The sequence below is a fragment of the Xenopus laevis genome, chromosome 1S (genome assembly GCF_017654675.1).
Source record: "Xenopus laevis strain J_2021 chromosome 1S, Xenopus_laevis_v10.1, whole genome shotgun sequence".
NCBI classification, from domain to species: domain Eukaryota; kingdom Metazoa; phylum Chordata; class Amphibia; order Anura; family Pipidae; genus Xenopus; species Xenopus laevis.
This window is the reverse complement of record NC_054372.1, coordinates 95,297,828-95,313,708: the sequence shown is the minus strand read 5'-3', so window position 1 is coordinate 95,313,708 and position 15,881 is coordinate 95,297,828. Positions and strand designations below refer to the sequence as shown.

The 15,881-nt window shown below is 36.8% G+C and overlaps 1 protein-coding gene across 1 annotated transcript; it reads right to left on the bottom strand.

Annotated features, from left to right (window-relative positions):
- Positions 1-10,334: 10,334 nt before the first annotated feature.
- On the bottom strand, positions 10,335-15,638 carry admp.S (anti-dorsalizing morphogenic protein S homeolog; the record flags this gene model as incomplete). The annotated part of the gene is given in 5 exon segments (NM_001088323.1): positions 10,335-11,817; positions 12,883-13,075; positions 13,394-13,516; positions 14,812-14,954; positions 15,305-15,638. Coding segments are annotated over 5 exon segments (1,173 nt in total). The 3' UTR covers positions 10,335-11,410.
- Between the last annotated feature and the right edge of the window lie 243 nt (positions 15,639-15,881).

Here is a 15,881-nt window from a genome sequence, read left to right as displayed (position 1 = left end):
TTACAGCAATCAGGGGGGTGCATAGTAAAGTAAATGGCCATTTTATTAAACATACCTCCCAACATTTTGGAGATAAAAAAAAGGGACCAAAAAAAATAATTTGTTTTTGACCATGCCCATTTTGTGACCATACCCCCTAATTACCATGTTCATTTTACAAAATTTGGCAGGTTATGAAAGTTTGAACATATATCTGTGGGTTTTTTTTCCAGTTATTGCAGTTACTAATGAAAGTGAATTGCCCCTTAAGATGTGAGTCTATCTTCTCCCAAGGGACCTGTTATCTTATATTGTTATAATTACTTATTTGCTTATCTCAAAATTGTTACAAAAGTATCTTATCTGAACCGCCTGGCTGTTCTGGGCTCTCTGCCAAAACCCACTTAAGTTAGAAACATTGTTTCTTTTTTTTTAGCTGTTCAGTGCAGAGAGAATAGGGACTTTCCAGTACAAACACGGGTGTGCTGGTTGAGCTGTCAAAAGCGGGACTGACCCGCTGAAAATGGTGAATGATCTGCTTGTTTGTGGAAGTTGCTTAAACAAGCAGATCTTGCCAAAAATGAAGGGGTTACAGGCTATCAGGGCAAGAATTGAATGAATGAGCTAATGCAGCCCTCGCCCTGACGGGAATTTTAAAACCAACCCGATCAACATCTGATCAAGTTGGCTCGTCGGAGGCCCTCGTACATGTGATGATAATCTGCCGACATTAGCTTTTATAGGTGGGGAATCCCTTCAATCACAGAGGGATCAGTTTGTTATGCACCCCCCTAGTTGTTCGTTAGGGGAGAACGAATATATTGTAATATATATATATATATATATATATATATATATATATATATATATATATATATATATATTACTCAGAAGGACCCGCACTCCAAATTCTTGTGTATCAAAGTTTTATTGATTCGTCACTTTGTGCATTGAACGTTTCGGCCCTCGTTGGGGACTTTATCAAGAATAAAGTGCCGGTGATACAATGACAGTTTATATATATTCAAAAAAGGCCCCAAAATTACGTCATAACCTTAAACATAATGTGATTGGTGCTGTTTTCTTTGAACAAATAATTTATGTGAAAACATGGTAATAGTCCCACCACTAGGTGTCCTCATAATACTTCATAAAGTCCATGTGGGATTCGTAGTTGCGCCAGGCGTAACTTCGCCACACTTCGCCAGGCATATTTTCGCCAGTGCTTCGCAAATTCACTAAAATCCGAAGTTACGCTCAGGGGTAGCGTAAGGTTGCGAAGTTGCGCTAGCGTTGATTCGCTAAACGAAGCGAAGTTACGCTAGCGATGGTTAATTTGCATACGGCGCCAAATTCAAATTTTAATGGAGGAATATGTAGCAGCACTACAAATGGCTGGGAAACCTTCAAAACATCAAATAAATTTTTTATTTTGCCCTACACATGTGCCCACTGTATAGTTAAGTTGCCATGAGTTAGGAAATGTAGGGGGGAAGGAGGGGAGCCCCAAAAAATTTTTCGATCTTTTTCAGCCTATCACCCATAATATAGAAAAAATGCCAGCGTTTTTTGGGACTTAGAAAAAATTTTAACTTTTTTTTAAGAAATTCCTATCTACTCTATTGCGCTTCGCCTGGTCTGAGGTGGAGAAGGAAGTCTAGCGTAAAAGGTAGCGTTCAGAACAATGCGCACGTTAGTGAATTTGCGTAGTTAAGTCCGTTGCACAAATTCGCCAGGCGTAAGGGTGCGAAGTTACACTAGCGAAGTTACGCCAGCGTCCATTAGTGAATTTGTAAAGTAACGAAAATGCCCAACGCTGGCGAATTGACGCTAGCGTTAGGCACTTCGGCGCATAGTGAATTTGCCCCCATGTGTTAAGTCCATTCAGATACAAGTCCATAAAAAAAAGAAGAAAAAAATTGCTTACTTTGTTTCCAGATACACATCATCACCATCTAAAAATAAATAATCTAATTTACTATGTTGCAACATTTGTTTCAATCTTTTGTGAAACTCCAATTTATAACTTATTTCAACATAAATGTTCTGCCTGTTAAAACCAGGGGAAATTCACTTTAAGTCAAAAAAACAGCTAAGCACCTGTTATCCCTTCAGCCCTTTCGGAGCCACACAATCTAACTTGTGTATCCAGAATGCCTCTCTTTTCAAAAAAATATTATAATAATCACCCCCTCTTACTCTTTTGGGGATTTGCTCAATTGGCATGCATCTAAACGATGCCGGGCTGTGCTTGGCCTCTGCCCAATGTTTAACAACCAGTTGTTGCGAAATGTCTTGCTTTTTATTTTTGCTCTTTTCGGTTCTCTCTGGATCTAACACAGCTCTTATGCTAGATCTATGCATTGCCATTCTTTCTTTTAACTGTCTGGTTGTTTTGCCGCAATAGATGAGTCCACATGGGCATTTAATGATGTAAATATATATATATCAAGAAAAGACCAGCAACACCGGGATTACTTATAACAAGATCTAGTGTATTAAAAAGTGCACATACAGCACATACTGCACATAGGCTGTATGTGCACTTTTTAATACACTTGATCTTGTTATAAGGAATCCCGGTGTTGCTGGTCTTTTCTTGATATATATGGACTTTATACCGTGCACCCGGGTAATAAAATAGATATGGAGTGCTGCCCAGCTCAAGAAATATATATATATATATATATATATATATATATATATATATATATATATATATGTTCAAAGATCTGCACTCCATAATTTTAATTTTATAATTAATCAAATTGTGTTTATTTTGTACATGTCATAAATCGGCCCAAATTAGGGTCTTTTTCAAGGATGCATGTGTGCAATAATTCAATACTTTTATATCCATCCTTCCCCATTTCAAAATTGGCACCAAATGTGACGTCATACACACCAAAAACTTCCATTTCTTACAGCCCTATTCTTTTGCCAAAAAACATATATAATTTCTCACCACAAGGTGCCGGTGGTGTACAGTGTAAATATCCATTGAATCATCAAATCTGGCATAGGAACTGTAAAGAGTATTCAAATTATAAATTTAGTATCAAAAAAGGACAACATATTGTGATATATAGTTATAGATTCAGGGGCAGATGTATGAAGGGTCGAATATCGAGGGTTAATTAACCCTCGATATTCGACTAGGAACTAAAATCGTTCGACTTCGAATATCGAAGTCAAACGATTTAGCGCAAATCCTGCGATCGAACGATCGAAGGATTATTCCTTCGATCGAACGATTAAATCCTTCGAATCGAACGATTTGAAGGATTTTAATCCAACGATCGAAGGAATATCCTTCGATCAAAAAATGTCAGGCAAGCCTATGGGGACCTTCCCCATAGGCTAACATTGACTTCAGTAGCTTTTAGCTGCCGAAGTAGGGGGTCGAAGTTTTTCTTAAAGAGACAGTACTTCGACTATCGAATGGTCGAATATAGTCGAACGATTTTCAGTTCGAATCGTTCGATTCGTAGTCGAAGGTCGAAGTAGCCCATTCGATGGTCGAAGTAGCCCAAAAAACACTTCGAAATTCGAAGTTTTTTTAATTAGAATCCTTCAATCGAGCTTCATGAATCGGCCCCTCAGTGTTATACATTAAAAACAATGTTTCAATAAAATTGCTTGTAACCTTGATTTCAGTTGTTATTTTTTTGATTACAGAAAACAACTCAGCACTAATTGTCCATTTAACCCCTTAGGGGCAACGCATTCCAACTCATATATCCAGTAAGCTTCCCTCTGAAAGAAAGCCTTTTAAGTTGTCTAATCATCTTACCTCAATAGATTAGAACGCATGGGCATTTAATGATGTATACCACCATAGATGTGGTGCAGGTCATTCTATGTTTTATGCTGTACTTTTTTTCCTGTTTGTGGGTGGCGAAAGCTACCCCCCACAATCAGGCTGCAACACATCACACACCCACTACACTTGAATACCCCAGGGCGTAAGAAAATGCTGTGTTTTTTTGCATATTTATCTGTTGGGTCTGAGGGGCTCAAATTCTCTTTTAAGTTTCTCCCCCTTTTATAGCTGAACTTTATATATAAATATTTTGCTTTCTATTTTGTTAGGTTCATCACTAATTATAATTCCCAATGGAAAGATATACGAAATGCTATTAGTCATAACTGGGACATTCTACTAGCAGACTTGGAGTTACAAGAACGGGTAGATCCATACCGATGATTACAGATAGGGACAATTACTACTACTCATGCAGCACACAGTGCTGAGAGGGAAAGTGCCCTGGGCTTGGTGTTTTTTTTTTAGCTCTAGTCAATGGTAAAAAGTAAGCAATAGTATTCATTATTGGGTACCTGACACCCTCTGTCTTCAAAGCTACTCTGAGGTTGGCCTAGCTGGGGGAGGTTGGCCTAGCTGGGGGGCTGCATTACTAGTATAGATAGGGTTGCCACCAGGCCTGTAAAAATTATGCTTGGCGCCAATGTTATTAATAGGAAAAAACTGTAAGAATATAGGAAGGCCGGTATTTTTTTCCAGAAAAGGTGGCAACCCTACATACAGAGCGTGTTACTGTGCTCTCTGCATTAAAAGAGATGAAATTCTGCTTTAGAAACCAGAAAGCTCCCAGGAGCATTTTTTCAGCCCCTGGTAACCTGTGGAGGCTCCCAGGAGCATTTTTTTCTGCCCCTGGTAACCTGTGAAGTTGTGCCATCTGCTTGCCTCATTGCAGGAGCACCCAGAGGCCTTTCTGCCATAAGGCAAGCTGAGAACTAGGGTTGCTACCTTTTCGCCTGTGGAATCCTGGCAGTGGGCAGGGCCATGACGTGGCTGAGGCGCAATGGTGCCGCAGTGGGGGCGGGGCTGTGAATAGGGTTGCCACCTGGCCTGTATATTACCGGCCTGGCCGTTAAAAATTATGGTGGATGCCAATGTTGTTAATAGGGAAAAAGATAAATATGTAGGAAGGCCGGTATTATTTTCCGGAAAAGGTGGCAACCCTAGCTGTGACACAGCAATCGTCGATTGGCCTGTCACCGAGTCAATTTTGACCCTGGCAGCCCTTCAAAAAACCGGGCTGTCTGGGTCATAACCGGGCAGATGGCAACCCTAGTGATAACCTCGGGTGGCAATTCCTCACAAGTTTCCAGGGGTGGCAAAAAGCAACTCCTGGTAACTTTTAGAACTGAATTTCTGGTAGTTACATTGGGAAAAAAAATTTCTAGTGCAGAGAGCGCAATTGCGCTATGTTTAGGTAAGTGCCAGAGGGAAGGGATAAATCAGCATCACGAACACTGTCTCACGCAACATTATCACTTTTTTTGCTTTGAATTGTCTGAAAAACTAAAATTTTTAGAGGTTTTCAAGGTATCAATATCTTTTAGTGAATCATTCAGCGTTTTATTTTTTTTCGTTTGCACTTTTTATATTTGAATATTTGAATAAATTCAATGACAATCGGGGTTTTAGAGTTTGTGAGTTTATTCATGGTTTCAAAAACCTTTAAAAATTAAAACCACTAAAATCTGAACTTTGAGCCTCCATTGCTGTGTAAAAAGTGGAGTGAAACATTATCGATGATGTTGCCCAAAGCAACCAATCAGCAATTAGAGTTCAACAGTTCAAAAACAAAAGAAAAGATTGGTATTGGTTGAAGCCTGTACTTTACCTATATGAGTACAGAAATACCAGGCTAGCTCTTAGCTGTTTAAATGTTAAATGTTACATTTGTGAATTAGCAGTAAAACTTTAGTGGACACCTGCAACGCAAATGTTAAAAGAATCATACTTCAGTGTAGCCTTTGTAGCATATTGCATTGTGATATGTACTTCAAATAGATGTACTCTCTTAATTGGTATTCACTAAATACTGACTTTCTATGGCACCTTATAGCAGCCCCTCTAGCATTTGCCAGAACCCACAGATTGCCAGTCCGGGTCTGGTCAAATGAAAACCTTGCACTATAGCCCTTGTTCACATTAGAGGCCCAAGTCCATCCATATAAAGGCCATTAAAGATAAGGTAACCAATGTTTATCTACCAGACTTGATCAGTTCAGACTTGAGCAATTTTGTGAGGGTTGAGAAGATTAGCACCTTGCTGTTATATTGGTCTGGCCTGAGCTCTTGGGCCTGTAATAAAACCTCCTCTGGCCTCCCTCTTATAAGACAAAAGAGTTGTATCTGTTACTTGAATGCGTGGGACCTGGGCTTTTCCAGAGAAGGGATTGTTCCCATAATTTGGATCACTATACCTTAAGTCCACTAAAAACCATTTAAATATTCAATAAACCCAAGGTATTTTTTTATTATATCAAGTTTACATACTTCTCATACTTCTACCAAACAAGTATACCCCCCCAGCCAAGATCACTATTGCTGTTTCCTACAACAAAAAATACATATTTTCTTTATAGGTACCTATGTAGGGGGAAAATGCTTTTAAAGTTGGTGTTAGCACTCATCCCGTCCACACTGATGCATGCCCTAATCATGGAGGCCAAGTAGAGAGCTGGTGCCATACACTACTCATGAATGCACTCTGTTGCTTTTTTTAAACTGATACTTTGTATCTTTGTGTCATTCCTTACTATTGTTGTATTGTTAGATGGTTTTACACTGTCACTTGACACATCACACCTTGATGCTTGGCATTTTAGCTGTGGTTCCTGGCATTGCCCAGTGGAACAATTAATGAATTTGGTATTGAGGGCCCAGTTTACAAGGGTGTTTTGCATTTCCTAGCATGATCCACCACTTCCAATAACACATTGTTACCTTTAAAATGCCTTTATTTTCTTAATGGCAGTAAGATCATAGCAATGTTTCTGGTGAATCCACATCCTTTGTCAAGCCTAATTACAAGTATCCCCACACAGGTTTGTATTATTTATTTATGCATTCATTCAAAAAGTACTGACATTTTGTGATGGCAACCCATATAAAATTTTAATTTCACATTTAGTTCTTCATATCCATGCATCAGTGAATGCCCATAACAACCAAATACAATAAACAAGGTTAAAAGAGCTCTCTCTCTCTTCTTACCTTAGTTTCTTTCAAGGGGTGGTTCGTCTTTAAATTAACTTTTATTATGCTATAGAATGTTTAATCCTAAGCAACTTTCCGACTGGCTTTCATTTTTTCTTTATAGTTCAATTACTTGCTCTGTAAGGCTACACATGTATTGTCGTTGCTACATTGAATTACTGGTGTGTTCCACAAGAAGTTGACAGCTCAGGGATTGTTTTGCCACGAATAAGAATGCAAAGGTATATGAATTTAAGGTATGAAGATCCAAATTACAGAAAGATCCTGAGCATTCTGGATAACAGGTCTCATACCTATACAAGGTCCTCTTTTATTATTACAGAGGCAAAGGAAATTGTGAATTATTAGCTTAGCATTAACTCTTTTTAACAACAGTAAAAGGTTTAATCAAGCAATTAGCCAATGTATAAAGTGCCTTTTAAGGCAGTGACAAGTGTATTTCTTGCCATAATCACATGATAACTTAATTTGAGCGTTTTCTGTTTAGCAATTCTGTGCACTTTTTGTCACTGCAACAAATCGCAGGAGACAAAAAGCCACATGAATCATTGCCTTTATTATTTAATTTAATTATATCCATCAACAGGCTGAATCTTTTAATGATATAACATAGTGTAAAGGTTGATATGCTAATTATATTAACACTTAACCCCAACAGTGAAACATTCCTTGGTTTAGCTCTTTTACTAAGCTGTAAATAAAACAAGCCATTCATATCAAATAATTATCTGTCTTGGCTAATTTGAATGGGACTTGACCTACAGCAATCAACATCTTTAGAGACTTTTAGAATATTATTGTGCTATTTAACAGGAAATATGAACAATAGAAATTATGGATTTTCTCCTGATTAAAGGGAAACTCCGCCCAAAGCATCTTTTTTTTGCATAATAGAAGAAATGTAATTCTAAGCAACTTTCCAATAAGGATAGTTAACATCAAGGAAATGCAAATAAGTAGGGCAGATTATCTTTACATATACAATTCCGAACAAGTATTTCAATATAAAAATGTAAACATTTAATAATTTTAAGTATTCACTGTGCCTAGCAAGGTATAGAATATATATATATATATTTTTAGTTTTACTGGTAATCATAACAACATTTAATTTGAGCTTATTTAATATCAGTAGACATACTGCTCCTCATTTACTATGCACAGTTCTGGACACAAAACAGTGCCCAGTACATAGAGGGATATAGGGAAGTGCACATCAAAAAGGCTGAGATGGAATTGGAATCATCTTATTGTTGCTTTTGAAAGGGTTGTTGACTCCGACAAATAAGCAAAAGAAACACACACAAACACACATGCATGTTTATATTTTTAAAAATAGTCCTTGAGATAATGGATATTTCCTGTTTTGGATCACCATAGCTCAAGGCTACTAAAAATGTAAACACAATATGACTGTGCACTTTAGAGACTGTTATTATTACAGAAAAAATTAAATGATTTTTAAACATTAGAATAATTTGCTATATGGGGGATGGCTTGTAATTCTGAACTTTCTGTATATTGGATATCTGGATAAGGAATCAACCTATATAATATTATAAATATGTTTCACTGGTTTCTGACTTGACATAACTCTTTCCTGTGCTACCCCACTTAACATTTAATATTAAGGGCTTGCACACTTAAAGAAAAATATAAGAAACAGACTGGTAAAAAATCCTTTTTATAATGATATAGGTAGTACAATTAATAGTGCAGCAAAAGTTTTACGTACAATACATGTATATCAAGGAATAATAGTCAAATCAATAATAGAATCAAAGTACCTAAAGCTTTATAAGGAAGCAGATACCCTTGCCTGAAAATGAGAATTGCCCCAACGTTTCAGCATGTAGCCTTTATCAAGGGGAATTCCTCCTGATAACGGCTACATGCCGAAATTTTGAGTTAATTTAAAGCCGTTTACTTCTCTGCTCCTCACTACTTTTCTTCACTTATCTCCCTGTACTTTCCTGCCTGTCTCCTCCACTCCTCTCAGAGTCACCATCCACACTCAACTGCTGTCTCTGTCTAAAACCTTTCTATCTCGCTGCTCATTACCTCTGGAATTTTTATAACTCTGGACAGGGTCGGACCCTGTTGGCTGGCCTCATAAAAAAAGAAAATGTAGGCAGGTGTGGAGGCACTCGCAAATGCACGCATATGCTCCGGCGTTCACGCATACACGTCAGTGTTCACACATGCTTGCCACCCGTTGCGTTTGTGCATGCACACCGGCATTCGAGCATTGGTTTGAGGCGTGCTGCGGGTGCCCCTTGGTTTAAAACCCGGTGGGCCCCCAATCGTCCAGTCCGACCCTGCCTCTGGAATTTTATTTTTACATAAGGATTAGGAACACTTTCCAGATCATTATCTTCACGCAATTCCCAAACTTTGGGCACTTTTGCCCTCCCATTTGTGCTTGAAAGTTATCAACCTACCTAGACTTTAAGCTCTACGTGGCAAGAACTTCCTTCCTACTGTGCCACATTGCACTTAATCTCTGTATATTTATAAATATTTATTAAAATCCTTGCCCTTCCTGTGTGTACTTTGTAAGATCATATAGCACTGCCTATTCTTGTAGCGCTTTATAAATAAAATTATACATTCATACATTCAACAAACAGGAATTCCAGCATGCAGCCTGAATATTTATTATACTTTAACCATTATCAAATATATAAAAGCAGTGTGAATGAAATCCATCGAATATATTTAACCAAATTGGAAAAAGACTGTTGATGTTATAGATAGGTTTATTCCACTTTCCTCAAAAACTCCAAAAACTGTTTATTGATTCCTGATGGAACTGAATGTAGTATGTGTGATATAAAAATTGTAATGTCTAATATTGTGAAGTTACTGCTAAGAACCCCATCATGTTTGTACCAATATTGGTGGAAAATACTCCCCATATTGTATAATTGTTATTCAAGTGTCAATTTCTGCTAAATAAGTTCACATGTCAACACTTTTGGTGTGAATTAAGAGAAAATGGGAGCTTCAGATTCAAACACTGTAGCCCTAACCTATTGTAAATTGTGGTGATAAATATTTTCTAGCTGTTGGTGTAGTTTCACCTAAGGTAAAAGCCTTTTTTATATTTGAGAGTTACAGTAGGGGGTCATGACGCTGCTGCACAGGCCATTAAACTGCTAGGCAGGCTGCCAATAAAATAGACTACATAGGCAGGACTGTTTATCACTCCATATATACTCTCTGTACAACTTTGTTTATTGTGGAAATATAAATGTTTTGGGCACTTACAGCATTTTGTTGAAGATAATTAAATGCACATGTAAATAATAAAGCCATCACATTTTCTTCATTTTTTTATTTTTCCCAAGCTTCGTGCATATAAATGATATTTTAATGCATATATTTTAATATGTACATTTTTAAAAGAAAAAGGAACCTCACACATTAAGTTTACAGATTTACAATGCAAGCATTATATATTAACAATTTACTTATATACAAATATTACAAAGAGTAATAAGCAGTACAGGCAAGTTTTGTTTAAAGCCACATGAGCACTGACATCATTAAAACATAACCACCCTTTAATGTATTTTTGTATAATAAAAGAATATCAAAAGAGCAAACAGATAATTTTGCTGTGGACAAACGTTAAAGCAAGAAAACACCATGGCAGAAAGAAATATTCAATTCTAGTTCAATTCTAGTTTCGCTAGGTACTAGGTATTGCTTTATTGCTGTACCTACCTGCAATTAATTGATATGCTCTGTAATTTCTATACATCCCACTAGGTTAGGGATAAAAAAACAGTTTACCATGGTGCAATGGACAATGGGTGAATCTTAAAATGCCAGTGCACAAGCTGCCTATAAAATATATGTTTAGGAAAACATTTTGAACAATTTACAAAATAAGTTATTACCTGCCGGATTTGTGGTGTACTGCATTACAACTCACAGAGGCCACATGGTGGCTATAAATGATACTTTCTGAAGTAACATTAACAGTAATCTATGCATAAGGAGGTGGACATTCCAATTCTTATCATCCCTTTCAGACAGTATACATGAGATACTAGGTTGTATTTTATTGTTGCAGTTAGATATCAGTATTTTCTATAGATACTGACTGAAACAATATGATCGTTTAATACTATCTTCCAGTATTTACATGTTATAGATACAGTCCTTTATAGACTTGTAATCATATTTTGAAAAACTAAAACCGAAATGACTGGCCTTATTGATCTATAAAGCATAACATTAACAGTCCAGTTCTCAGAAACTCTCAGTTGCAGAACAACTGAAAATACAGTGCTTTTAGAATTTCACCAAACATGGGGTCTGTTTCTATGGGTTTCCCTAGTTTGCACCTTAGACAGTACCACCATTTGTAGGTGTTTGACCAAAATGTTTTTAGTGGCACCCGCAGCTGCCAGCGACCATATCATCATACTGTTTCAAAACAACATTTTCATCATCATCAAAGTAGAGTAGATTTATGGAGAAAAGTTTGTCAGGAACACAACACGGGCTACTAACACCTTTTGTAAGTTTGAGGGCATTGATGATAGACTGCACAGTGGCATGGTTTGTAGGCCTCATGTTCTGACCCAAAGGAAATGGACAGGATCCTTTACAGTGGTAAGCATTATACCCTCTAGGAGAGATGATCCATCCAGACCAGCCTATTTCTTCAAAGTCTACATAGAGTGGATGTCTCTGGCATGGCAGTTGTCCATCTTCTTCTACTGATCTACCAAGCCTTGTTCTGTTTGAAGTTGGTGCCATAGGTACATTTGGTAGGGGCATTAATTGGTCATCTAAATAAAAAAGGATGCAGGGAAATGAATCAGAAGGAATATTATGTATAAAGTAACTCAGCACAAAAGTTTAGACTCACGCTTGGCTCCTCAATTAAGTATCAATGAATGGATTACAAAGGGTGTGTGCTTCCATCCATGCAGAACTCCTCAGGCTAAGGCCATCAAAAACAGAAAAAAAATGTAGAGCACACCTCCTCGTAGATTAAATCCATTATTCATTATTTCATTAAAAAAGCACAAGTGGCTGCTGCGCTGTGACTGCCTAACGTGTTTGGGAACACCCCCTTTATCATAGCCTTGGAATAAGGGTTGTTCCCAAAATGCATTAGGTGGTTATTCACAGCAGCCACTTGTGTTTTTTTAAACAAAGTGATACATATTGGTTTTACTTTATGAGGAGGTTTACTCTACATTTTCTTTTTTTCTGTTTTGGAAATCATGTTTAAAACTATGTATTTCTCTGTTTTACAGTTTTGAAAATATTTAAAACAATATTTTAATGTCCCTCTAAATCATACCCCTGTTAAAAACACATTGTTGACATTATTGAATATCATAATTAATTTGGCTTTATGTACTATATGTTAAACTAAGTAATATTTGAAACCTGCAGATGCAGTATCAAAAAATGAAAAGGAAAATATCCTCCCCTCCTAGACATGAGCTCATTCAATTGCTTTTATGTAGAAAAGGTGCATAAACACTATCTGAACTTCCAGAAGAAAATAACAGATTTTCTTACACAAACATACCTAATTCCACAGATTCAAAGAAAACCAAAATTCTTTAGATGCACAGTGTAATGCAACCGCACCCATATATTTTTCCATTTTGAAGTGATGGATTCCGGGGTGATGGAAAGCAGAGGGACTTTCAAGTCCTAAAATCAATCCCATCACAATGGAACAAAATAAGGGAAGGGTCACATTATTTGTGGGGTACAAGGGAACTGATTCTTGTGAAAATAGGTACATTATCATGGTTTCTTTTTAATATGTGGAATCAGGAGTGTTTGTTAAAATAAAAATATATGTAAAGTTGCGTTAAGAAGAGTAGTCTTACCAGGCTGATTGTTTACTGAGACAATTCCTCTCCTTCCATCATCAGTGAATAGAACCAGCATGGGCTGTTTGCTTTCATGGTGATCTCTACCAGATGCAAAACGGATGATGTTTGGATCAACTTGTGCTCCTCCCAGATTTCGGACAGTTACAAGGATGCCATGATTAGCACTTTCATCATTCCAAGCTCGGACCTGTTTTAAATCAGAAACCCATATGTTAGTGATACTGTCCTATATACCGTACTAAACATGTTTTCATTATGTTATGGTATAATACCTCATAACATAGATAATGTTGCCTCATAGTCCTTAACCTGTACATTGCAGGCATCTATGGCTAGGGCCTCTATAAACCCATCAGTCTACCTGGTGACATATAATATTGTAATTTACTGGCAGACTATCCATGCAAATATGCAAATGCTACTTTCAACAGGTTACTCATTTGCTGTTCTTGACAAATCATATTACATGCTGGAAATGTTTGTAACAGCAGTTCTGCATACTTACAGCCTGGGTTATAGAAAACACTTCCCATCCTGAAGAATGAATTGGTACAAGTTTTGATGATAGCAGTTTTCTTCCTTGTGGCAACTGTATCTTATTTTTATCTAGGACCATATAGACACTTATCTGTTAAAAAAAAATAAAGGAAAACAAAAATATAAATATCCCCCTCTGTTTTAATATGTTATCACTTTATATGACTTAAATAGGCATACCCAACTGGCTTGGAAAAAATAGCAAATTCTTAACAATATACAGTCCCACCCATTTTAAAGTACTTGAAACATAGATTTCGCCTTGAGAAAGCCATTAAGCGAAACGCGCGTTGGCGAGTCGCTAAATTCCTGTATTTTAACAATTTTCCTGGTGCTTTTACTGGGATTGGATTTAATCCTCATTGCTACGGTCTTTTTTATCTTAATCATCATCCTTCCATTCTAAGGGGCCGGTGATTTGTGGCTTATTAGGGTCAACTTAGTCTCTTTAAGATCAGGGCAAGTTAATATACCAAGGCCACAGTCTCGGTTACCCTGTCCTGCCTTCCTCTTTGTGGTGTCCCAGACTTAGAAAACAACAGGCAGTCAGCTTCGGGACAACTCCACCTTCTTATATTTCATTATATCCTCTCTCTTTTCTGCTGACCGTAGCATTGGTATTGTTCTCACCCAATTGTGGTCATATTTTAATCTAATTGGATCCTGTTAATTAATTTAATCTCTAGCATTCTTTATACAAATATTAGCACTTGATTAATTTAGTATATTTTTCTGATGTGTTTGTAATAATCCTTCACTTAATGCAAGCACCTTTCCCAATTAATTGCTCTCCTTTGATGAACTTTCTCATTTTTATCTTTTTAGCTTTTTTTGGTTGAGTTCAACCATGAATTGTTATTTAATGTGAGAGTGATAATTGGTTAAACCACTCAATGGATATTATGCACTAATTGGCAATTTATATTATTTATGAACTGTTCTAAAATTAAGTAGTTGATCAATTAATTAATCAATTGACTGGGCACTTTTTTCACTTTAACTTATTTATTTATTAATTCATTTAAGAGATTTAACTTATGCTGGATATTGACTAAGGTGTCACCTACGGGGTACTTTTTTCTTTATAATTTTGAGCATTTGACCTTCTGACGGTTGTCAGCCCTCGAGTATAACCTTTGAGATCCTGTTTATTTTGGGAGTTAAGAGTTCTTTCCCTTGTTTTAATCACTTTATATGATTTACAGTAAATAGGCATACCCAACTGGCTTGGAAAAAATAGCAAATTCTTAACAATATACAGTCCCACCCATTTCAAAGTACTTGAAACATAGAAATCTATGTCTTATATTGAACAAGGTAACAAAATACAGGGTACAAAAATGGAAGTACAACAACTACTTAGAGATGAGATGTTATTACACTTACCTGGCAGAAGTGGTGCCTTTTGAAGTAAGCTTGCTCGGAAGGCCTTGGTTTTAATTTAAAAAGATGAAGTTCTGCTGTTAGAATCTTCTCGTTTCTGGCCACAGTCCAGAGGTTAAACAAGAAATGCATATGGTCGCTGTGAACTGAGATATCATTTTGCTATTAGATATAATACTGTAGAAAATAATCTGCACAGTTTCAAAGAAATTAGTTCTGCACTTTAAGTTTATATTAATGGTATTTAGATTTACAGACATAAATGAATTATACCTTAACTGTATAAATTAAAAATAATTTTCAACTGACAGTAAAATGAGTTCTACAGGTGAATACGGGTTTCACTTTTTTACATAGCCTTTCCACAATCATATATGCATAGAACTATGAAAATTCACAATATAGACCCCAGGTATTCTAATACTTAGCCTAAAAACTATACAAGTAAATGAAATGAAAGCTTAGGCTATATTGAATAATAATAAGAACGCCTTACTTTTATCAAAAAAACTCCTGACTGTATTTCCTTCTAGAAGGTCTGGGTCCTTGGTTACACCATCTTCATCAGCTACTGTGTTGTAAAGGTCCACCATATACTGAGGTGGCTGCTTGACATGCTGAAGAGGCTGTGGTGGTTCCTCAATACCAAACACTTCCAATAGTCTTTTCAGGGCTTCAGCTCTTACTAGCTCAGGGTCTTCTAATTCAAGGTCAGTACTGTCCACCATATCAGTAGGTCTGGAGGTACATTCTTGTATGATAAAAAACAGAAATATAAAACCCAACATCTTCCTAAGGTCCATCTCATCAAGCTGCAGCTCTCGAGGTTTCTTGTGAATGAATGACACCCTGACTGCCTAGACACAGAATTTATATCAAAGCTAGCAGGCAACTCTGAATCAAGATGGAATTAAGTCAAGTATGCAAAACAGCAATCAGTAAATGTAAAGAAACCTAATTGCCTTGCTAACAAGGTGTGAAACAAGACTACCAATGCTGTGGCAGCAATTATCCTACAGTACACAATTTAGGTTGAAATTGGAAGCTCTTGTCCTGTGTACATTCCTTATTTT